Raw genomic sequence first — 25,705 nt, 5'->3', positions numbered from 1 at the left:
GCATATTCTGTTCAAAAGCTCAGTTTCAATTTGGAGTCAGAGAATGTATTTGAAAAAGAACATTTGGCATGGTTTTTGGAGTATGGAAAAATAGGCTTACTCTTGTTTCTCATTTTGCGATACATTAATTATGGCACTGAGAGGTATTACCTCGGTGCTCTGTTGAACATTATTATTGTTGGACAATATTGTTGTTTGAATCGATCTCGTGTGATTTTGAGATCTGTATTTAAGAGGACCCACGGCACTTGTGACGTATCCACGTTTGTGGCTGCAGGTTCTGCTGTTGTGGGAACATCGGAAGGTACGCCTAAATTCCTTGCGAAACTTTCCTGCAACAAATATGTGTATCGTGTACTCTTTGTCATTTAGATTTCAACTTTTATATTGTCCTTTGTAATAACGTAAAAAAAGAAAGATGCAACATAAAATATGAAAACTATATAAAAAGGTAATTTGTAAACTTGTGGTTCAGAAAGGTTTTAAAAAACTTTTATGTTAAATAACATTTTAAGAAGGTTCTTTTTGTTCTGTATATTAAACTTAAATGCTGCAGAATGAGGTTTTAGTATGGAAAATGTAACTGTAGTTAATAGAGAAATATGAGAAAAGTGAAATATGATGTAAAAGGCTTATGGAAAAAATAATACTTATGTGCAGCATCTTTTATAGAGCTTTTCTTAAATGAATAAATTATTTAATCACTGCAAAAGAACTTAAGTAAACATCAAAAGGTAATACTTGAAAAACGGAAGGAATGAAATAATTATTTTTATATAACGAAGAATATTTTAGAATTTTTTGTTAATTTTGTAGATTAAGCATGTTTAATTTTATCTTTGATACATTCTGATAAATGTACTATAAATTGTTTCCACGGCAACCGACCTCTGTGATTGATCGATCAGCGGCGTCGATATATCAATATCGAACACGCGGTTGCGATTCTCGAACCGAGTCCATCCGCCATGTTCTCTCAACACTGCGTGCACAAGCAAGTATGGCGTTCAATGTGACGACGGCGGCTAGCGTACGTGACGTTCTCCCTCTTCATCCCCCTTCCTCGGCCGACGAAGGAGGTGGTGGGGAGTGATATTCTCTCAGTACTTGACGTCCTACTCTCCACGACACATCTACGCGCGCGCTTCGTGTGAGATTCGACGCACACTACGACAAGGTTACGTACACTAGTCAACGCTGTCGCCGCGGCTAACACCATACCTGCCATTCAGTGTACGTGTACGTGGTAGAAGCTACTCAAATCGCTCGACATTTTTCGCGAGTGTTGATGAGTCTTTGTCGTTCAAGATCGAACTTGGGGCACCGGGCATTCAGTAATTAAGTGTACGCGTGCGTTTGTTCGTACTAATGAGGACGTGTATGTGATCGGTATTGTGCCGAAAATGACGATTCAGTGACATTTTCCTGCATGTAAGCCGTAACGACAAGCGGGAGGAAGGTGAAGCAAGTTGAGATCGCCGTCGCTTTCCCTTCGAGGTGCATCGAAGATGCGACAGACAGTTCTCGAGTGTTAAAAGGTATGTGCATCAGTATTTTTATCAATTGCTTTTATGACGTCGTGACGTATAATTTTTCAACGGACATCTTTGACGTATCGTAACCGCGCATTCAAGTTCGTACCGGACGCGCAAACGCGACGATAATTTTCGTACCATCCGACTGGTTCTGAAGGTTGGCATCATGATTGGTTCGCCATTCGTGAAATTTTTTATCCCTAACCAAAGGGTTACCGAGAGGCGCTGAAATCGCCTTGCGCGCTCAAATTTTTCCAGTATTTGCGATTTTTTGTCGTCTAAGAATGAGTATCGTGTTTTACCGAATCCTCCGAAAAGCCGCACGCCCCAGAATTGTCGTCGCGATGTGCACGGTCGCCCGGTATCGGCAATTTCAAGTCGACGATATCAGTGAGTTTCTCTGTCATTGATAATCGGAACGAAGAAGTACGGAATCTGTCAGATTCGCATTCCGAGTAGAAAATAATATTGTATTAAACAGTCTCTTGTGATCGTCCTGATTACTGTAATATAATAAATAATAAGTCTGTCCAGTTAAATCTCTAAAATAACGTTATTTCAATGTCGCCGGCGATGTCAATTAAAATTTCCTTGTTATTTTCTTCTAACAGTCGCGTTAAATTTTAGCAACGACATTTTGATAATGCTTTGTGAGATATTTCCTGCAATAGATCGTAGGCCGTTGATAAGAGAAGAAAATATCACATCGTACTTAGGGTCATACTTTGTAGCTCACCCTAAAGTGCACGATCGACCTAAGCTCGAGCATTAACATATTCGTCCTAGTCTTCGCCGTTAAACGCCGTTTCAGCTACAGGACTCGCTCGAATTTGCTCGTCAGGCGGCACCTCGTCAAGGTGTAAACTTTTCGTCGCTTTCCACGGTACTCGTTTCATCGCGTGCTGTCAAAACAGCCGATTTCGTATGCTCGTACGGCACCCTCTCGTGTATTCGTCGCTGCACGGCGGCGGCGGCGGCGGATGCCGACGGCACGTTGCTAGCGTCGTCGTTCGATCCTTGCTCGGCGTACCGCAATCCCGAAAACTGCGGCGAAACTCACGTCGGAACTTACCTGCAAAGCAGAGCATATAGCGGTTGATATCCTGCGAATGGCAGGGAATGATTTAGCGAGACTCTATAGCACGATTTCCGTTCGCCGACCGACGATACGGATAACGGCAGCGACGACCTCGCTTAAATCTCGAGGATGTTTCACGTTTAATCCGTCTCATAAATTCGCAAACCGTCGCCCAGAGTCCACTAAATCTATTCTCGCGTCTATTTTTCTCGCACAAAATAATTTCTGGTTACTTTTCTATTTTATTTTATTCTTTTCTTCTAATAATTTTATAACTCTCAAAACTTTTAATGTATTTTAATCAAATTGTCTGATAAACCCTGATACAATATTTTAATAACATAATTTGAAAAAGTGACGTGACAATTTTTACGAGACCATATTAAACTTGTTAATTTTTAAATAATTATTTTATTTTATTTTTAAGCTGTTTTGTATAATAATGATATATATATATAATTAATTTTGTAATATTCGTAGGCAACGATTGTATTTTATAACGATAATTAAATTTAATCCACATTGGTAGAAATGGTCCTAAACCGTACCTACAATTATTCGTTGGATCGCAGGAAAATTTATCTTGAACTTTCTCGCGGGCATATCGCGCGATCAAAGCTACGTTCCCAGGATAATTTCGCTCTTTATTTTAGCTGTATAGAATTTCCGATAATTTATCTAAAGGGCTCAACGTAAATTAATATTCAGCTTTGCTATATGTGCGGGAGTTATGTTAAAATAGCTGGAGCAACAGGTCATCGCTGCACCGGGTGAGAATTGACCGCTAGTTAATTTTCGCAAATCCCCTTTGCGGTAACGAGATTTGTTTGTTTGTTGCATTTTATTCACGTCGCGGCTTTTCGCGACCGTACCGGTTTTGCATTTACAATTAGTTTTCACTATGTAAGCGTACGCTATACGAAATTTGGAAGTACGGTTAACTATATTCACGTGTGTTGTGTTGTTTGATTTAGTGCAACGAATCCCGACAACCTGAGAGGAGACCGAGAGGGGAAAGATCTAAAAGAGAAGCATTGGGCAATGGCGAAACGCAACGCATGGCGAAAAGTGGTGAGTTGAGCATAAATTATTTATCTTGGATTATTTAAATAAATTAATTAAAGCTGAAAGTATAAAAAGAAAAAAAGAAAGTATTAAAAAAATTAATAAATTAATTAATATAAGTTGGAGAATGTGCATATCAAAAATATGAGAACCTCGTATTGAGATGTCGATTGATTTAGAAGGCAAACTATATTGTTTTTCATATTTGTACGAAAGAAATTACACAATTTTTTACTGTTATTTTTCAAAAAGAAATTAATAAGTACATTTTTAGAAACATTGCTAAAATTCTCTCTCCGTTTTTTCATGGTTTTGTCCTTAGTAAAAGAAAAAAAAAAAAAAAAAATCTTTAGAATATGTTTTTAGCTTAGTTTGTATTCGTTATGATTTGCGCGAGTTCATATAAAGTCTCTACTCTCGCCGCGAGTTTTTTTGCAAAAATAAAAATCAATAAATTAAGTTTTTGGCAACCATTACCGCGGGAAGTTAATTAAGCGTGAAGAGCAGACTAGTTTTGCGCAGTAAATAAGCAGCAGAGACAGTGATAGGCGAGCATTGCGCACCTCGGACACGTCATGCATTTTAATAGAAGTCACTACATACACGGACATTCCGGTAATCTTGTATACGTCCCTATATCTGGAAATATTACCGAAATAATATGTTTGTATACGCGGAATATCTGGAAATAAATTCGGCCGAATCGGAGATTCTTTTCTAACATGACGGCGTTCAAAATACGTAATGTTTTAGGCAGCGGACGTCATTAGGTGTTAAAAGTATCGCGAGTCAATATCTCGTGAATTCTTACCACTCATAAAGTTGTAGATGACAGGATTCACCGCGCTGTTGAAGTAACAAAGCCAATGGACGATTAAGCTAATAACGGTCGTCCATTGATTCGACGGTAATTTCATGGTACACCTAAAATAATAAATTCACATCGATTACAACCAATTACGTGATATATAAATTTTCAAACAATTTCCATATTAAAATTATGTGAAATAAAAAGCATGAATATAGATATCGTAAAACGTACCTTAGAATAGAGAGCAAATGGACCGGTAGAAAACATATTGCAAATGTGATAACTACGACGACTAACATTTTCGCCGCTTTCCGTCGAGATCTCAATTGACCCTCCGGATTTCCACATCCAGACAATGGTATTTCAGTGGAATTACAAATTCTAGTAGACACTGCAAATATTAATGCAAATTGGTCAATTGTTCCAAATATTTGTATAGACACATTAAATTAACTTTCAGCTCTAATACGAAAGTATCTAGACTATTTAAATATTTAATGAGAACTAAATTTTAATAGCTATTATTATGTCCAACAACAAGTTATTATCGATGTAAAACATGTATTGAATCAATAATTTCTGAATAATACTTCGCGTATTTTTATTTTTTTCTACCTTTTTTTAATACATTTTCACGTATTTAAGAAACTCTCAAATATTATATATATTTTATTATATGCTCGAAGCAAATGTTTCTTTCCGTAAACTTTTTTGAATTTTAAAAAGAAACGAGAATATCTTATTCTCTGATATGATATGTATAAAGTTGTACTTTAAACGTTTCAATGTACCTACAATGGAAAAGGTAATAATTTTATTTATCACTTTTTATTTGCAACGGCATTTACGTTTGCAAGAGAATTTCTTCCAAGCATTTCTTGAGATAAATGTTTCCGTTGGTCATGCATAAGTGAAAAAATTACTTCAATACGTACAATAAATCCCTGTTTAGTAAGAGTTGTCAAAAACAGAATCAAATGGAATAATTTTATATTAAAAAAAGGTATTTATATTTACAATTAATTGGATAAATGATAAATATAATTGTTAATTATAATCAAAATCGTGCTTACAAGTATGTCCGGGAATATCACTTCTCCAGAGAACGCGTATAATTTGCCAGTAGGCCATGCTCATGAAAAGCAGCGGCATCGTGTACAGAAAGATTAATTTAACAATCGTGAAGGTAGTTTGGCTTTCGTTGCTCCAAGAACAGATGCATTGCGTAAATAATACGGTTTCCACTTTACTGTGCGACGGCACCGTGTGCAAAACCAGTAATTCCGGAATGTCTAAATAAAACAGAATAAATAAATAGAATAATTAATAAAGCTTAACTTTTGTACACTTGCAAGTGACATTCTTTTTACGGAAGCCGTCAAAAAAATTGACGCGAGCAAAATATCGGTTTTATAACGAGTATTCAAACGTATTCAAACCCATTATGCATTTTTATTAGCCACAGACAGTTAATTAAATGTTCCATCAAAGAGATGGCTAACCTAGTATCGTCCCACCGACTTTCGCGTGGACGAGCAAGTTGAAATTATATGAGGGTCGGTATGAAAGTAATATTTTGTACTCTATTTTAGAAAAATTTATATTCAAAGCTATGACTTTACGTGAAGTGATCTTTGATCTTTATTGAATATACTTTTTTTTTTTTGGCACAATATTTTTTATCTCTTTGTAGCACTTTTTTACGAGTTAAATAAATTTGAAATAAAAAAATAAAAAGGTATTACTTTCATCCTGATTCTCATAATTAATCAAAATATTTATTACTAAACAATAAAATAATTTATTTATGACAATGACAATACGTACCAAAGAGTAGCGATATTACCCAGATCAGTATAATAGCAGTTTTCGCTCGGCCTGTTGTAGACTTGAATCTCAATGGGAAGCATATAGCGTACCACCGATCAATCGATATGAAAGTCAGAGTTAAAATACTGACACTCACCGATACTGTCTAAAATAATAATCTTTTATTATTATCTATGTAACAATTCTGTGAGCTCTTACTTGCAATTAGTATTTTAATAATTAAACAAATAATCAACCCGAGTGGAAACTGATTCCCACCGTAACCTAATAATTAGCTAATCAATTTATTAATATATGTACAATAATGTTGTACCCCGATATCGTTTAAATGAAAAAGTAAATTTATTTATGACATAATAAAGGATTATTGTAAGCCACCTGTGTGATCGGTAGACAGAGGAGCGAAATGAAGGGAAATTAGGGTAGAAAAGGATTAACGATTCATTTGCAATTTTGCAAGTAGCAACGCGCGTCTAATTTCCTCGTTCTAATAGTTTCTGTTCCTATCTTTCTATTCAACGACGGGAAACTATTGGATTGTCAATTGATTTACGAAAGAGACCGATGTCTATTTCCATCAGCGCAAATTCACTTTAATCTCGATTTAATCTATTTTTTGATCTTTTTTTAATTCTTAAACCTAAAAACTTGGAGAGAACATTAATTGAACTGGGATTCAAAGAGAAAGAGAAAGAAAGAGACAAGAGGGTTCTAATTTTACAGCTGTTTTGCGGCTACGTATTGAAAACCACAATTAAATATCGTTTAGGCAAAAAATTTGTAGGGTATAACAAAAATAAAATTAAATTGGAGGCTATAATACCTATATCGAATATCTGCATTAAATGTTTGATGGCAAAAGAGTGAAGAAACCAACGTGAAAACAAATCCTTACGAGTCTATTCGTTTGGTATTGAGTTCAAGTTTATGCCTCTTATTATCGAGAATCGTGCATACTTTAGTTTAGTTGGGTTTCGTTCTTTTAATTTCGCTGTTTACGATACGCAGTTACTTCGATTTCTTTCCAACCTTTCCGTTTGATCTACAAACTACCTTTATGCTTTTATAAATTTACTTTACGACAATATAAAACTCTATAAATTGAAATAAATGCCATTAATTAGTCAGATTATAATAAATTTCACCTAATTATGCAAAATTAGTTGTAAAGAAGATCATTGTATTAAGTTGATTGATTTATATGAAACTTTATGAAAGAAAAGTTTTTGTTTGCACAGCAACATTATTATAACATTTTTATACATAGTATAATATGCTTATTATTATTTATAAGATTAAAAATATTTGAAATAAATATAAAAATACTTGATGGAGAGAAAAAGACAGTAAAGAAACTATACGTATAACAAATTATTAATGGCATTTAGAAAAAAAAATAAAAAAAAAAAGTTTTAACTGTGACCAAAATGTTTTATTTACTGTACATACGTTTTAACAAAGACGAGACGTATCTTTTCTTTTTCTATCACATAACGAGACGATTCCGTGAACGTTCTCGGTACTGTACCGTGTATACGGCAATGCAGCACGTTTTAATTAAACCGCGGCTATCACTTACCGCGTTCACACTCGCAAGTGCTGTATCCGTCACGGTAGCGTACGATAATGGCAATAGCACACGTGGTACATAATACATGCAACACTTGCGGCAATGTGATTGCGTTTTTTCAAAATACCTTCCTAATCCTGTTAAAGTTAGGCACTCTGAAATATTTCTCGAAACTTTTTCTTACTTTAATCTCAATTAAAAATTAAATGACGCAATGCGCCCGCGAGTCAGTAAACAAGGAGATTTTAAGAGAGTACTTGACGATAATAGAAACCTTGCCGCGACACATTAGCGAAAGCGAAGCTCTCGATAACGCCTGGAAACGTCGAAAAGCGTCTTTCTGAAAAATTTATTGCGGTCGATCGCGTCGCGAGACAGACAGACAGATGTTGCGTGTAACATATCACCTGGAGTAAATTCTGAACGCTCGAGAAATGAGTCGTTTCGCGTTTTTGATATAACACATTCGCCGCAATACGCCACGAGTTTATACGTTAACCGCGCATATTTTTCTCTTCCTCTAAACATTTTCTTCCACGGGAAACCACTCCACCGTCGGCGATTCGCTAAAGCTTTATTATCCACTGTTCGTGATGGCACGAACTTCGATTTACCTGCAATTTAAATGTCGCGGAAGAAGAATAACGCCCACGTACGTCGCATAAAGATCGATGCGTGCGATGCTGCGGCGAAATTATACGTCTGTAAAACGAGAGCGTTGTCGATCACGCCCGGCCGACAACCATCGATCCACGTAGTCGAGCCTCGCGGTTAATTCATGGCGAATATTTCCTTAAATTTGCAGAAGCAAGTTCGCGAATTATTACCGTGCGATTACTCGTAAATAATATTTTCAGGAAAATCGAGTTCAACCGAGACCATCCAGCGGTTCTAAAGTACACATAATTTTCACGAAAGAATAATTTTCTTGTTGTACCTCGGATATTAGAGTAACCTAAATTTTATTATTGAAATTATGTAGGAATACAAAGATTTACTTAAGGAACCGTAGTGAAAATTTTCTCTCTCTCTCTCTCTCTAAGTCTACGATCCGCTATTTATAATTACTTTTAAACGTATATTTTGAACGCCCTTGTTTGCGATAGCATTGAAAAAAACGATTCGATAACCAATAATAGGCGCAGCAAGCACAAAATAGGCATAGCACGCATCAGCTCGTCTCTGATTTACTCGTCGTCGCTGATCTCATTATCGTAATACGTACGAAAGTGCGGTGCAAGTTTGAAGTGAATTCAAACTGCAAAATTGGATTAATATAACCACTCTAAGCGAGCACGAATGAACTCTGTGCGCGGCAATTTCCTACTCTTGTTCGAACTCTTCCGTTTTACATTAGATGTTGCGTTATCAGAACGTGATACAAGAGTTATTCGTATAAATTGTAATTTTTTTTTTTATTTTTTTTATTTACGGATATCTAAATACATGACGAGTAACTTGCAAAATTATGAAAGTGCAAGAGAGCTTTTAAGTACTAGTAAATGGTGATCTTTTTCGTAGAAATCAAAGATATTAAATGCAAGAATTGTTCTTGCGTCATACGCCGTTTGTAGATCATTAAAATCATTTTCAGGTCTTCATTTATCCTCTAACGATATTCTCTGCCCTTTAGCGATAATTACATCGCCTTAGACAGATCCTTTGATGTGGTGAAATTCATAGATCTTGGATACCACAATTCTCTCTTGCAACGCTTGCAAGATGCATGTTAAATATCCTGCCTGTAACTGATAAATTACCCTTATGTTTAATGTACGTACGTCATTACCATTGATTCACAAACATTTTAAATTAGAGATTTATCTCGCGATTTTAATTAAAAATAATTCTTAGCATTTCAATTGTGCACGCGTGAATTTTATCGCGTAATAGCTCGTTGACATTGTCCACTTATATTTCAGTTGTGCAACGTAACGCACACGTGTCTTGCATTCGCGGAATTGTATTCGTTGACAGCTCCATTTTTTATTTCATGATTTGGACGATTAATTAAAATATTCATACAAACGAAACCACCGCTGTTTTGCTTTTACACTTTTACATGTCGACGTAACGATATTTAATATCTCAAGATGTTTTTCTTTCTCAACACCTTTGTATTCGAGTAAATCTGCTACTTTGTAGATATCTTGTAATAATTTTTTCCTTGAAAATGTTACTTTTCGGGTGGGTAATATTATTAAGAAAATATCACAGCTTAAAAGTTTTTGCTTATTTTTCAATAGTATAACAAATTTTAACTGTGCGTTATTAAATATGAATATATATTTGTTTTATTAAATAATGATTCGTTAACAATTATTAAATAAAAAGTTTCTTTGTGAAATTTATAAAAACGTCATATTTATAAAGATTTAGATCACAATTAAGTTTGTAATTAAAAAGTATTATCCTATTTAAAAAAAATTAATGTGTCGGCTATCAAATCGGCGATTTTAATGTTCGGTTTAATTTTAATATGTCCGGGAAGGTCTTCACAATTTTCCCACGATTTTATCCGCAATTATTAGTGATCGTGTTCGAGCCACGTCGTCGGTTAATCACAATCGACGATTTTACGGAGAGTGATGGGATGCCTCTAGCGCACCGACCAATCACAGCGCGCTATCGATCGCCTGATAGCGAGCTCGCACGGGCCTACGTGATTCATTCTATTGCGAAGATAAGAACACGCCGGCCACGTGGAGAGCATCGAAGCTGCAACGTTCGCGATCGAGATCTTACGAATAAAACTCCAGATAAAATTCGCGTAACAAACCGTGGCGACTTAAGCGTTATTAACAGTGCTTTCTCCGTTACGCGGTTACATAGATCGTGAGACACATCGCCCGTCTTCTTCGTCGCGGCTGAGATTTTCATCCCGTTTCATTGAAGTAACGGCGGGATTACTACATATAAGGGGCACGGGGAAAAGGGACGAGTGTTCGCCAGCGGCAGTCAGCCGCTGCTTCGCATTGCGTAGGTTCGGGATTCAACGGCGGTAGGCGCGGAGAGCGCGGGGAGAAAGGAGGGAGGGCGGCGGGCGCTAGCGTGCTTATGTTGGAATGTGCGTCCGGTCACCCGCAAACAAAACACGTGCGCGGTGACAAAAATATTACGCCCTGAATACACTCTTGAACAGAACAGAATACTAACTACATCGTTTTTGTTTCAGATAACATCCTGCCATTGACGAAGGACCAGCCCGGCATCCCGTAGACATTCTGAGAGGAGGAGGAGGCCCAGGAAGGGTATCCTGCGCCAGCGGAGCAACCCCAGGGTAAGTATCAATTTTTTTTTCTTCGTAAATTAATGACTTGGATTTTTTCCAACATTTTTTAATTATTTTATTTAATTAGATTAAATATCTACAATGTAATTTTTTTTATTTATCTGTTACAGTTCAAGAGGACCTCCGCTGCTGTGCAGTGTTTAGAAAGAAATAGTGCCGCACGCCGATATCTAATTATACGAATCGTAGTCGGTTCGTCGGTACCGTTTCGGGAGTGCCGGTAGTTTTCGGGCGCTTTTATACGACTATCTTTTTATCGGGGATGCCGAAAAATAACGCGCGACAGAGTCATTAAGTCATAATCGCGATTGTAACTTCACCCGGTCGCGTTCGCGAGTTACTTGTGCGCGGAAGGATGGCTCGTCACGTCCCAACTGAGAGGAGGAGCAGGCCCAGGACGGGTATCCTGCATCGGCGGAGCAACTCTTAGGTGAGCATAAATTTCTTTTATAAAATCTTTATTAACTATCAACTTTTACTTTTTTTTTTTTTTTTTTTTTTTTTTAATTTTTTAAACTAATATAATAATACATGTCTACATTAATGTATTTCTTTTTATGTTACAGTCACCGGCAGAATACTTCAACTCCGCTGATGCTCATGCAGATTGGTGAGTTGCATGCTTTTTTTTCCGTACTTTGTAATCGGGTCTCTTAAACTGATAACACGCCGTCGATCATGGGTTGCTCAATTATGACGCGCACGAATTGAGACTCTTTAAAAAATAGCGCACGCTAAGTGTGCGCATGGCTCGTCCCATTTAAATAAAAAGTTTCTTTGTAAAATTTATAAAAATGTAACATTGATAAAGATTTAGGTTCAGTTAGAATTAGCTTGCCATAAAAAGTGAGGAACAATATCGTTGAATTATGATTTTCATCGATTCGATATGTACGCTTTTCATTCGTAATACTTGGATTCTTTATTGCGAAAAACGCAATTAATCAAATAGCACGTGTGGTGAAAAATACCGCAATTTCAGGCGTTCTATGTTTCCGTACAGTGATATATGTATACCAAATTTTTTTACACAATTGTAGTCAACGAAATTCATTTCCAATTGCTCGTAATTTAATTAGTTGTTAAAGGATTTTATGAAAGAGCAGTTCACTTTCGTGCGTCACGTGTAGAGACACTTTAAATTTGCAATCGTATAACTTAATCTGTCATTCGACGGAGCTAGTGAAAACAGGTTTTGCTAAGCGGCTTATTCGCGACAATCTTAATGCGCGGTCTCACAATTAGTTTAAACTCTCTTATCGAATGAAAATAAATTTGCTGCTTTCACGTCACGGGTTTATACATTCTATATTCCGCCGTGTTAACAAATATGCACATGCGAAATAAATTTTTCGCAAACTACATACGTATCTAATACTTTTTAAATTTTATTCCGCTATATATTCCACGCGTATATTTTTAAACTTTTATTGCCTTAGAGTTGACAGTTAACTAATCAGGTTCATAAACTGTTGTGGACGGGACAAAATCAATACCGTTCGTAAAAAATCCGACAAGTCACATTTTTCCCGAATAAGATACGTTCGCAAATAAACGTACGTTTTGTCAACGTCATATGTGGAAAAGGTTACGCGACAGACATATAGTAGTCACAGTTGGAATAAAAATTTATATTACGCGATTTTGAACGTAAATTGCACAACGAGGTGGAATAATACCTGACGCTTGAGAAATAAATTGTTTACAATTGTAGAAATCACTCTAGAAATGTTTTATTTTATTTTTTTTTTTTCTTTAGTTTTAATATTTTATTTAAATCTTGCACATGTCTCTAAGTCGTGAAAAGTGCGTATACGTAGATTGAAATAATAAGAGACTAGCTTGGCACAATTTGACACTGAAACAGGGGCAACTATGAGCAATTTTCTACAAGAAAAATAGAGAAACAGTTTTGCTACGTTTATATAGTTATTGATATTTAAAAAAGAAATTCAATATATTACATTTTACACTTGTCTTCTATCTATTCAACTTTGTCGTATGTGTTAACGCGATCGTATTATTTGGCAAGCTTTAGTATTGTAAATGTACCGTTTACGCGCATGTGGCTGCTTTAAAACCACGATCTAGAATTCGTGATGAAGGTAATGAATAGAGACAGGTAACGATGAGCGACAACACCTTGTAAGATAATGTAATTACGCATATCGATCGCCAAAACAATACTGTACTTTGTATAGCAAAATCGACGTTACATATTTCCTGCATAGAATACGTAACAAACCATTCAAACATTATTTTCGCATAGAACTTATCAAAATGCTTTTATACAACGATGCCGAATAATTGCACGAATATAACGTTGAATCAGTTATTGATTTTAGAATTATTTAATATCAAATTATTTTTTTTTTTTTTTTTTTATTATTTTTTCATACTTTAAACTAGCTGTAATGTAATAGCTACGTTTGTATGACATCGGAGAAAAAATTTATTCATAATATTTCTATAGAATTATTAGCGAAAGAAGGACTTAATATTTTTTTAATAAAATTCATTAAAACTAAAATTTTTACAAAGTATAATATTAATAATAATAATAATAATAATTTTTTTAATTAAATTGCATAAAGACCCTGAAAATAATTACGTTCGCGATACATCGGAAACAATAGATCTTCAACTAATTTATCGAACAACAACGTCGGCCACGATTGCCTCCGCTGTCGCTATCAGCTTTGATGCTGCACGCGTAGAGTCCACTATAAAAGCGTTAATGGCCTGCATTATTTTACCGAGACTCGTTAGCAAGTGTAGGAACAGTTCTTTTACGCACAATTACGAGAGCACATTAAAATATGTACAACGTATTTACATTAATAAAAATTACAAGTCTCTGGAACGCGAGAAAAATAAAAAAAAAAAAAAATGTATATATTTAAAATAATAAATTAATATTTATATATATATATTTTAAATATGTGCATATTTTGTAGAGGCATAAAGGTTGTAGATAACAATTGACAAATATTTAACATAGTAAATGTCGCATTTCATTTTTAATACTTTGAAAAAATTTGCACCTGATTTCTCGTCGTTCGGTATAAGATAAAGACTATCTCTGGATTAAATCAATTGAATAAATTGCGATTGTGATAGAGTGGTACAGCTACTAACGCGCGGCATCTTCCTAGAATGTTGATAAGGGCTTGAAACAATAGACAATAAAGCAAATCAATATAACATTAGATTAACGTCGTAAAGCTAACCCAGGCAACGCGAACGACTTTGCAACACGAACGCATCAAATTAGTTTCTTGCGCATTACGGTCTCATTATCGCGACTTACGCTTTTCTATTCTTAGATGAAAGATAAGACAAAAATACGCTTCCTTATATTTCTTGTAATAACACCAACATACATATGTATTTATATATGAATGGTGAATTATCTTTCGTGCTTAAATCAAACGAAATCCATAAGTCAACTGCAGTCGTCAACGATGTCGACTACTTAATTTATAGCATTTTATAATAAAAAAAAAATCATCTTTTATTCTCTCGGTAACAGCAAGTAGGTAAAAAGGGAAAAAGTCTTCAAGACCAAACTGATCCAAAAGAAAATTTCGTAGAGCTATCTGTACAAAGCGTTATCGGTGATAAAAATATTTGATTTCTGTGCGTGCGGTTATGTAAAAAATTAAAATGGATCAAGCGGGACGTATTTGTGATCCTCTCAACGCCGGAAAATTATACCGTAATTACTGGGTATACTGTCCAATATAATTTACAATAGTGTTAATCAACACGATCTACTCACGAACGATCGGCCGGTTGGCTGCTCGCACGATAGCTCGCTTGCAAATTGCACGCACGTGCAGATCGATATAACGTAACACGGCTGCTTTCCGTCAGCGGTATTTCCATTCTCGATCTATGGGGCGGAATAATGGTTTCAAAGTTCGTTTGTTCCGAATTTCGCGTGCGTTTTTTTTTTTTTTTTTTTTTTTTTTTTTGTAACGTTATATTGCCGCATGAGGAGTTTTGACAGTTTTGACGATCGGTCTATCGATGAATATCATATACGTATATGTATAGCCCCGCGATTTTATATAATGTCTATTTCGTGCAACGATACAAAACGTCGGTGGCGGGAGAATTTCGTGAAAAACTAGCGTCATCCGTCGATTTTCGAACGCTGCGGATTCGTTCGAAATGGACTTTGCGCCGCGTACCGGTCGTAAAATGTTGCCGGGGCCACGTAGTAACGGAAGAATGCCGTTTCTCCTCACGAGTCTTTAATCGCTTAATCTACTTTTGCGCTTTGTGGATTACCGAGAGAATAATGCGCCGGCATTGTGTTAAAGGGATGTGCAACGGGTATGTGAAAACACACGTAGCTGGGGACGTATGCGGGGTGCGGGATATTATTGGACACGGGAGGGTGTAATGCATTCTGCGGGCACATTCTGCGGGAGTGAACGTAACAAATAGAATTTACATGTACGGGCACGTACTCGTCTAATCGGGACGTTCGTAATCGAGCGTGAGAATAACATGCAAATTCTTTTACGAATGCTGTACGGATTTTCGTAAAATATCGTTGCAACGCACGCTTAAAATTATCCGCAAGCTAAACATTATCGACGTATTATTTTATCGAACGTTAATTTCATTCTTCAAGTTGTCGAACAACAGGGAAGTTCGTAGAGAAATAATCTGCATTTTGTGTAGGCCACACTTTTGCCGCTAGACAAATTAGTTTTGTCACGACATTCGTTATACATATTTCATTTTAATTATGCAAGTATATGTTCTATTTAATTATATAATTGTACACGCACGTATACGTATAACTTATATTGAAATAAATTAGTACAACATGTGCTTATACAGTTCTGGAAAACTGTTTGTAAAATATTATTAAATAAAATTTTGATAGTTAAATAATTATAAAATATTATTATATTACATTGATTAATTAAATAATTATACGATTGCATAACTGTCCCAGTAGTATACAAAATATAATTAAAATTATATGCAGTCTCGCCGATAAGAATATATAAAATATTAAAAAAATACGTAGAAAAATATTTAAAACTCGTTTAATTGCTTTTATTTTCAAAATGCAAAAGAGATAAAAAAATGCAATATAAATTAATGGAAATTATTCTAGAATTGACTTATTATCAGACACCGTATACTGTGTACTGTGTGACAGTTCCGTGAACGTGCAATAGGTGGCTAAAGGAATCAGATTTGTCTCGCATTCCATTTTTGATACGCGTGGTTTATAAGATACCAGCATTGAGCGGGTCGATTAAAAAGGGTGCTCGCTACTTCAATAGCGCGTTGCGTCGGTTTTAACGCCGGCACGATGGGGTATGGCTATCAAGACATACCCAGTACATAATTTTTGTGAACGCGAGGCTGTTGGCTGCCACTAGCACCGGCGCCTCCAATTTATTTCTTTAAAAAGATAAAAGATATCATTCAGGGCTTGTACACAATTTCTATTTTCTCGATTATTTTACTCAATTATCAGCATCGTAAATACGATACAATCAGGTATACATTATATATATAATGTTAATTGTAAAGTATACAACTTGTGACGTAACGGCAGAGAGTATGAAACAGTAGAGAATAAAATTTTACAATTACAATTTCTTATACGAAAACTTTGGTGCTAGCTGCATAAATTTTAAACAAATTAAATGCATGAGCGCGCGTGTATAGAAAAAAAAAAAAAATTTGTAAATTATACCGTTAATTGAAACTTGTTGAGAGAAAATTTTGTAAAATGCTATTAAATTTCGTTGAATTTTAATTATCAAAAGTTTTCAAGTCGCGTCTCAATTGCATTATTAATTCCGTTTTTTTTATTTCTCCGTTTTCGTTTATCGATCATTAAATTTAGTCATTATAAGTTTGTAAAAGTTCCAATAAGAATAATTTTTTTTTTTTTTTTTTTATTCCCACATGCTATGTATTAATTATGCCTTAATACAGAACGTAATCTTTTGATTAAACTAGTAGTTCTAAATATACGTAAATAAAATATACATATATGCATGCGATGTGTCACAATATGTGACATGTAAATTTAGATGCAAATAAAATGTACGCGTGATATTAATATGACGATATGGCGTATTAGAAAAAATGACATATAAATTTATATGCAAATAGCTTGCATCGTGATCGTGAAATTAAATTGAAATACGAGCGAAGATATGATATAGCTCGACAATATAATAAATAAATATTATTTCACCAATCTGTTACTTTAACGCGCAGAGCGACGGGAAATCGATGTATTCCGTTTATCTTTTCATCTATGAACAAGTGGCGTAGTTTTGTGAACGTGTTACAAAATGACGTATGTATGTACGTTCTACCGGTATATCGATTCATACACGTTAAGTATCCGGGTAATATTCTCTGCTGTTGCATATTCATAATTAGCACGGTGCTACCCTCAAATGCTATAATAAATGCAAACCCATTATACTTGTCAAGTCGATCAATTAGATAACAAAGGGTAGCGATACAAATCATTAGGAAGACATTTTGAGAAACGATTACTTTTAATACGTATATATATATATATATACACACACACACAGAATGCTTGACATAATATTTTTCGGTTTTATCTCTCTATAATATTTCCGTTTCAAAAGTGACTTTTTGAATCTCTTAGCGACAGTGTTACAATTATTATTCGCGAATTGCGAAAAAAAAAGTGCGTTCCGTAATTAAAAATATTTTCATTAAACATGACAAAGGTAAAAAGAATCCGTTTATTTCACTTTGTACCAATGCGTTACGTTGTATTGCAATTTGATACGGTGACAGTGACAAGCCGGAGATTTTAATTATCGGCTGCTCTGTAATAATAGGATCAAATGCTTTAATATGTAAAATATTACGAGAAAATTGACCGTTGAATTTAAATCGAGTGCACAGTCTCGACGAAGAATTCCGTCGTTATAGCTTCAGAGGCATTTTACTAAATGGAATCAATCGTGCATTCAAATTAACATTAGCGTATTCGTATGAAAAAGCTCAATTTCGACAAAATAGCGTAATTGGTAATTAAGCTTAATCTAACTCGAGCAAGATAATTTTTATTACGCAAATTGATTCATCTGTCTTGCATGATAGCAGAAAATAAAGCTTTGTGAATTTATACGATATAGGTACATGACAGTTTATCGAAATCACATTAAGTGATTCTTGTGTTTATTCATAAATTAATAATTTAACTTACGGTAAACAAGCAAAGTTCTACCGATAGAAAGCTGATGATTTAAACTGTTAATCAATTAAAGTGCTACAATTAACGTAGACTATACTCACTATGAAATTCATATTTTGCATTAGCTCATTATTTTTACAAGTTATCGTAGTGTTAAAATAGTATTTTCTTATAGATAAAAATATTCTTTGTTTCGGTTTTGTGATTAAATTTTTCATTTAGATAAGGATTAAATTACACGTACACGTGCATGCAACAAGCGTAATTCGAGTGGTAACTATAGTTCGCTAAAAGGCTGAAATTTTAACGAGATTCATGGGTACAGCTAAAAGAATGTCTCGGAATGATGCCAAAATATATTCTCGGTGTAAAAACGAACTTTTAGAAACACGACTAGACTTATGCATTCTACATCCCGCGTGACACATACAGGCAACACATTTTCATATATGTGTATTTTTAAGTAACAAAAGAGCTAGGTTTCACTTAAACGAAAAAAATGTATCTTTTACGAATGGGGACAAGTTTGATTGCGAAACAAAAAAAAAAAAATGAGGGTGAAAAAATTGCGAAGAGCGTAGTCGCACTTGGTTTATACATATGTATAGCGTCGTTTATGGAATTCAAAGTTGATTAATGTCGATGTGATTGTGAAAAAAGATTTTCATTTCTTACTCTTCGGTATCGTGACAATTGCAGCAATCGATGGAATGGAATAATAACGCCTCTGAATAAAATAAGAAAATGCGAAAATCAGTCTCGCAAAATATATTACACTCGACTACCGTATTGCAGCGATTGAATTGAGAATTTTCAAAAGATCGCGAATGCTTTCGGGAATATCCGGCGTTTCCCCCCCCCCTCCTTCTTAAAAAGTTATATAGAAAAACATTTTTGCGATAAATACGGTGGTACGCTGTCTCCGCTGATATCGAACACCGCTGATTTTTGCTAGTCTTATCACGTGTACTACGAATCAACGTGTCTACCGAATTCACGCTTTCAGAATGCACACATCGTCTTTGGGAAATATTAAATTGAATAATGTAGAGATTCAAGAATTATACATTTATGTAAGTCCTAATAGGTCGCACTAGAATCTATATTCCCAAAAGAGGATAATTTCAACTGATCACCCGCGAACATAGGGCAATTTGCGAAGCAAGGGTCTCTCCAATTTAGCCTGAGAATGGATATCGGGGATTATCTAGCCTCTAGCCTTAACGAGTTTATTTAAATTACAGAAATTAATGTTATGAGAAGTAACGAGATCTTCGTATCAATTAGTTGAGAGTCGTAAATTACGAAGTAAAAGTATTAGAAGAACGAGAGATTTTTTTTTGCACACGATACATACAAAGTCAATTAATATTTAAGAATTCTCTCTTGTACTATTGGCATGATTCAGAATTAATTCAACAGTTGGATAAGCGGCATGCGATCACGTATGTTTCGGTAATTTTTAACAAAATAAGGGGTCTTACCTGGAGATAGGGCACAGCTTTGCAAAGTTTTAATCCGAAGAACCAGGTCTCTGTGACGTCCCAGAGAACCGACGGTGGGAGACAAATCAGTAGAACGAGAAAATCGGCCACTGCTAGGTTGACGAGGAAATAATTGGTCACGGTGCGCATCGAATGATTGCGATAAACGGCCAAGCAAACGAGTGCGTTGCCAATCAGGCCGACCACAAAGACGATGCTGTGCATGACGATCAATACCCAATGTGAGGATTTCGGAAATATGTGCTTCACCATCAGGTCGATATATGCCTCGTCCGGGATACAGTAGTCGTTCGTGCAATTCGTGACGTTAGCGTGCTCGAAATCATCGTCGCTATCCGCGTACCGCAGATAATCGTCGTTCGTTTCTTCAGCGTTGCACAAACTCGACGTCGCCGCCAGCCAGGCGACGATTATCGCCACGGCGAGATTCATCTTTTGATTTTTCTGCGCCTTCGGTATAATTTTTCACCGCAAATAGAAGATTATTTGCCCGCGCGTAATTACACGATCCGCTTCTAATTGACAAATTTTGCCGCGGCGAATCCGCCAAATCCGGATAATTCGGAAGAATTAATTACACGCGGGAATTTAACGTACGTAAGCACCTTTATGGGAACTGATTTCGGTCACTCTGTCAAATAAAGCGAACGCGCTTTTCAGTGAAAATTTATACGTAGACAAAGCGACGTTTAAGTGCTCAGGATTTTTGCAACGATCGGTATCTTCTTGAAATTCACGATTCTCGTGTTGCTTCTTCTTTCATAGAACGTATAGGGCGACTTGAGCGTAGAGTTTCTTTCAAGCAGAGATTCCGCCAAAGATTCTGCCTTTCAGAGGCCAATTGTAATCGGCTTCCGTTTGTACAGCGATGGAAAACGCAGTCGTCGAAATTGAATCGTTCACTTTTCACCCACGTACCGCCGCGCGGCTCGAGTTCTGTAGATCCGCAGCTTGAATATGATTTTCAGAACTATTCTTAATATCATTGCGATGAACTAGAATGCCGCCGAAGATAGATACCATAGGATGCCCAACTCGCGCAATCCGAATAGCTCTCTGCCATATTGTTATACCTGTCAAATTGCATTTTCGTCAATTAGTTGATCCATTAACGCTTAAACGTGCTTCAATAAACACAATAAAATTCCTAAATGAGAGTCATATTTAGATACGACTCGAGCAAATCTATCTCATCTCATTTAACTCACAAAATTGATCAGCGTTTGTATATTATGCCAACTTTATATATTATATGCAAATAAACATTGATTCCAAAAATTTAATTAATATAATATATGTATAATATAATATAATTAAGGTGGTGTAATGGGTGAAATTATGCAAACAATGATCAAGACCGATACAATAGCCATTTTGAATAGAGTCTACGTGACAAGCAACGAATCAAGTAATAATTAAAGACAAGAACGGAACAATGTTAGTCATAATGTTATAAATTAGTCAGAAATTATATAAGAATGTAATAAACGAGACAAATTGTTTTACGTAAAATAATTTTTCTCATTAAAAATCAAGGGAATAATTGAATTGAAATATTAATATAAAAACATTTTTGAATCAACGTACAAGTTTGATTATTTATTAAATTTATACAGTTGCAAAACTGTATTATACATTATATATTTGCTAATGTTTTTTTTAATGTAAAACCAAACGAGCAACATCGATTAAAATATTTCCGTAACTTCCGCTCATAATTTTATTTCATACATTAGTTGAGTAGAATTATTGAATCTTTCCAGTCTGTTCGTAATTGTGCGGCTTTCACCTTGCTCGTCTGTTTAAATTTAATAAGGTCTTTTCTGGCGTGATGCAACTAAAAGCCTTGGTCATCGACGGTAAAATAGGCTAACGATATCTAGATTTTATTAAATTAGACTGTTAGAGACGTAAAATGAAGCCTGTGCAAGTTCCTTTGCAAGTTATTTTCACGTTAAAAGCAGCTAATATTTGCCATGTGCATTGTGGAATTGTAATAAAACATGTTTCTCTATTGATCAAAGTTTCCTCTAATTCTTTAAAAATAGATTAGGTAGGTAGTGGTTAACCAGCTAATTTTAATAAAAAATCAGCTCACTTTCTTTACTGCCTATTTTTTAAGAATTAGAGGCGACTTTGATCAATAGACAAACATTTAATCAAATAGTTGACTAGCTGTAAATATACAGTTATTTTGTGCATCATGTAATGTAACACGTTTGACCAATAACGAAACTCATATTAAGTAATATATTTTTTAAAATTAGCTTTTTAATCGATTTTTATTAATTGAGCTATTTTATTGGATGAAAACGATTTAGCTAATTTATTTCACGAGTCTGAAGGTACGGTTCGCGTGCACACGTACACCTGATACGCGGTCCGTTCTATTTTTCTAAGTCGTATCTCATGAATTAATTTAGAATTTATTTACATCATAATTCATGAATTAATTTAGAATTTATTTACATCATAATTCATGAATTATTTACACCATAATTCATTAATTAATTTAAAATTAATTTATTTGCCCCATAATTCGAAATATCTCTGATAATAAAGTTTATAACTATATTATTCTACATAATTCGTAAAAGATTATACTAAAAGTATAAATAATTTCGTTTGTTAATTATTTTTTAGTAGCTCTCAACTCAATTAACTATCGTAGAATTAATGTAACTGAATTGTCAAGAAATTTTATTTCCCACAAAGCATCTGGCAAAGTTTTTTTTTTTATATTTTATTTTATTTTAATTAATTATTGATAAAGATGAAGATATTAACGGTACGATTTTTATCTTTATCGAAAAGTTTGTATCGTTACTTTTTTACTTAACTGCAGGAACTGTTAACCGATAAAAAATGTGCTAATGTTCTGGTGGAATTTTCTTTCTTTCTTTCTTTCTTCTTTTATCGCATGTCGTTCGTATGTGATACAAGCAGCGAGACGTTTACTCGTAAAACTTTCATAGCTCCCTCGGGTATGATTGAAATGACCCTGTACTTTTCGAGTTACTTCCCGTTTGAGTTGATTAATTTTATCGACAGCTTCCAATAACGCTCATATTTGTTTACAACAGTATTCTTTAACGTGATTCTTTTCCCGTTCCTTTCGCCAATTTTTCTCGTTTTTGGCAAACTCCAGCCTTTAGTCAATCGATATACGCATTAATCGCGCAAGCGGAAACGTACAATTCCGCAAATATCGCGGGAAATTGAATGTTGGAGCGTAAATATGCGGGACATAATTTTGCGTCTTTGTATCTCTACCGGAGATTAATTTAACTTTCAGTATGGACACGATACGGTCTCTTATACAATGACGTAACTGATCGATTGTAAAACAAACCGGGCGCGCGTGAAATAAATCCCCCCTTACATCCCGCACGTTCCCGTTTATTCCGCAGTGATATGGTCTTTACAATCGTTGACAGACGCGCTAGATCGCGATGCCCAGGGAAGGAAAGCCGCGTACATAAATTTCCGCTTCGAGTACGAACGCAACCGTCGACTTACATGGCATCGGCTTTCGTATAACGTCCGACCCGGTTGCTGATTTATGCGCAACACGCGTCTCGCTCATTGCGATACGTATCGTGGTATTTATTCGCGGGGCCAATTGCCAAAACATCTCGTTAAATCTATCGGGCTTCGAACGAGAGACCACTGCTCGTAACGTTTGCTCGCCGTTCTTCGCCCACTCTTTTCTTTCTTCTCTCTCTCTTTCCCATTGGAAAATATAATTGCGAAAGTGGGCAATGAAAATTTAATATTATTCGTAAAGGTACGTAAAAAGGCCATCCCGTAGCTAAAAGTTGCGTAGGTCTACTTTCTCAGTTGGCTCGTAACAATAATGCTCTTCCCTTGCCGCACCGCAAAATTAGACTCTTATTTCCCGCATATACGTTTAAAACCGAGTATTTAAACAGATTTTCTTCCTAGACTCGTATTCTCGCCTCTCTTATTTTGAAATTTTCCCACAACGAAATGTCGAGGCAAAGTTGTAAAAAATACGCCTACAGTACTTAAGATTTTACGTGCATAAAACACGCATAAAATACGCAGGGTGTAATAAGGAATTTTTCCTTCTTTTCATTTATAAATCAATTTAATACTGATAATTTGTGTTGTGCAGTTATCTTGGCATTTTATACAGTTTCTTTCTTTTAACGTAATCTAATAATAGATGCTGCACACCACCGAATTGTTCGATTCTCCCGAATTTCTATCTTGCATACAACAATAAAAATTTTGTTAGGAAAATCGTCTGTAGTTAATTTTGTTTTATTTCTTTATCTAATTACGTCTAAATTTTTAATGGAATCCGTTCAATTTAATCGTTTGCTTCTTAAAATAATAGTTTTAATTTAAGTAATTTTGTCACGATTTTTTAATTCTACTTGGAATCACTTAATAATAACAAGCAAAATACATAAAGTTGGATAATATACAAATATGAAACATTGGTAATACAATGAGATCTGAAAAATGTTTGCAACTAATTGTATCGCGTACATTAATCGTGTACGATACATTTATTATATTATACTATATCAAATTAATGACGCGATTTATATAATGGAAATAATATTAACATATTAATTTTCAATTCGTTGCAAACATTAAATTAAACATGCAAATAATCATTTTTCATTAAGAATTGACGCACCAATGATTCAATTTTTTTTAATACGCTCCAAAATTAATTCCTTTTTTTTTTTAACATAAAATTCAAACACTCTTTGAAAATCATGAAACACATAAAAATATTACCTTCTTGTTTACTGAGGGAAAAAGTTGCCGATGGTATTTGCATGTCGAGAGAAAAATTGAGGATTACGTCCTCGCAACGCACAGTTTCGCGCGACTTGACAAAATTTTCGAACCACGTTTTCCTCCGGGTGCTCTCTCGCGAATTCTGATACGGGACGTCGCCGTCGCCGTCGCCGGTTTCTCAGGATCGTTACGGTGTTTGTTCGAGTCTCGGGAAGAGGGTGAGAACACCCCGGCGCCGGGGGCGAGATACCGCGCCGATCTTCCGCGCGGTAGGATGCGAACGCGCCGGCGGACTCTGCGAAACTGAGGTGCGCTGTTTTAACAAGGCCGCGAGGACCGCGAGGTGTGTTCCGTGCACGTCTCGGTCACAAATGCCGCGCTTGCACACTGCTAACTTTATTCAATCTAGGGAGACAAAGATACTTCACTTACGTGTACATACGTGCTCTCCTCTGCCGCACAATTCCATTACGCGACGATCGAAAAATTCCACGCACTTCCCGCAAATAGCAATCTTATTGTTAATTATATCGGCAGATCCTCCAAACGAGTTTGACGAGCGGATTTTTCTTGGCCAATAATATCGAAATGTTGATTACAAATATTTGAGATAGAAGACAATATTAAAAGATCCCACGTTACAAAATCATATATTTTTAAAATTATTTTTGGAGTATTGTACTTTATCTGGACATTTGTCAGCTTGTCGTAACCCGGAAGATGAAAGAAAAAAGAATCGAAAACTGAATATTAAATTAATATTGTTGATGATTAAATGGAATGCGATATTGTAAGAAATAATGCAATTTTTTTTTTTTTTTTACTGTAACGTAGTTTACAAGCAAAATGTTATCGAGTTACATACCTATTACATGCTCACTCGCATTTTTGCTATTCTATTTTACGCAATAATTGATTCTTATTAGTAATATTGCGACATAAAACAAGGTGTGCCGTGTATCATAGAAAATATTAATATTTTGATCAATTTTGACATTAAAACGTTATGTCG

General features: G+C 35.3%; 1 protein-coding gene, 1 long non-coding RNA gene and 1 other non-coding gene across 4 annotated transcripts; 2 read left to right on the top strand and 1 right to left on the bottom strand.

Annotated features, from left to right (window-relative positions):
* Nucleotides 1–51: 51 nt before the first annotated feature.
* Nucleotides 52–25,082, bottom strand: LOC139110734 (orexin receptor type 2). 2 transcript variants are annotated; one of them, XM_070670724.1, is made up of 7 exons: nt 24,691–25,082; nt 19,894–20,987; nt 6,317–6,464; nt 5,563–5,781; nt 4,721–4,880; nt 4,490–4,602; nt 52–332 (listed from the first exon to the last, which is right to left on the bottom strand). In XM_070670724.1, the coding sequence occupies exons 2-7, from the start codon at nt 20,344–20,346 to the stop codon at nt 97–99; spliced, it is 1,329 nt and encodes a 442-aa protein (XP_070526825.1). In that variant the 5' UTR covers nt 20,347–20,987; nt 24,691–25,082; the 3' UTR covers nt 52–96. The 2 variants fall into 2 exon arrangements, 1 of the variants encoding a protein (XP_070526825.1); XR_011547040.1 differs by lacking the exon at nt 24,691–25,082 and adding an exon at nt 2,272–2,607 and having other exon boundaries at nt 195–332; nt 19,894–22,803.
* Nucleotides 10,769–13,126, top strand: LOC139110736 (uncharacterized). The gene is made up of 3 exons (XR_011547041.1): nt 10,769–11,169; nt 11,292–11,611; nt 11,748–13,126. It is a non-coding gene; the product is annotated as an uncharacterized lncRNA (long non-coding RNA).
* LOC139110862 (U11 spliceosomal RNA) lies at nt 16,468–16,605 on the top strand. Its single transcript, XR_011547100.1, has one exon. It is a non-coding gene; the product is annotated as a U11 spliceosomal RNA (small nuclear RNA).
* Nucleotides 25,083–25,705: the final 623 nt, after the last annotated feature.

The sequence above is a fragment of the Cardiocondyla obscurior genome, linkage group LG21, assembly GCF_019399895.1.
Source record: "Cardiocondyla obscurior isolate alpha-2009 linkage group LG21, Cobs3.1, whole genome shotgun sequence".
NCBI classification, from domain to species: domain Eukaryota; kingdom Metazoa; phylum Arthropoda; class Insecta; order Hymenoptera; family Formicidae; genus Cardiocondyla; species Cardiocondyla obscurior.
This window is presented reverse-complemented; position numbering and strand designations above follow the sequence as displayed.

Excerpts from the sequence above, each read along its gene's own strand:
- LOC139110734 (XM_070670724.1), bottom strand. The coding sequence starts at position 20,346 with ATGAATCTCGCCGTGGCGATAATCGTCGCCTGGCTGGCGGCGACGTCG. Across the intron at positions 5,782-6,316 it reads GGTAATATCGCTACTCTTTG|ACATTCCGGAATTACTGGTT; the intron begins GTACGTATTGTC and ends TGTTTTATTTAG. Across the intron at positions 4,603-4,720 it reads CATTTGCTCTCTATTCTAAG|GTGTACCATGAAATTACCGT; the intron begins GTACGTTTTACG and ends TTATTATTTTAG.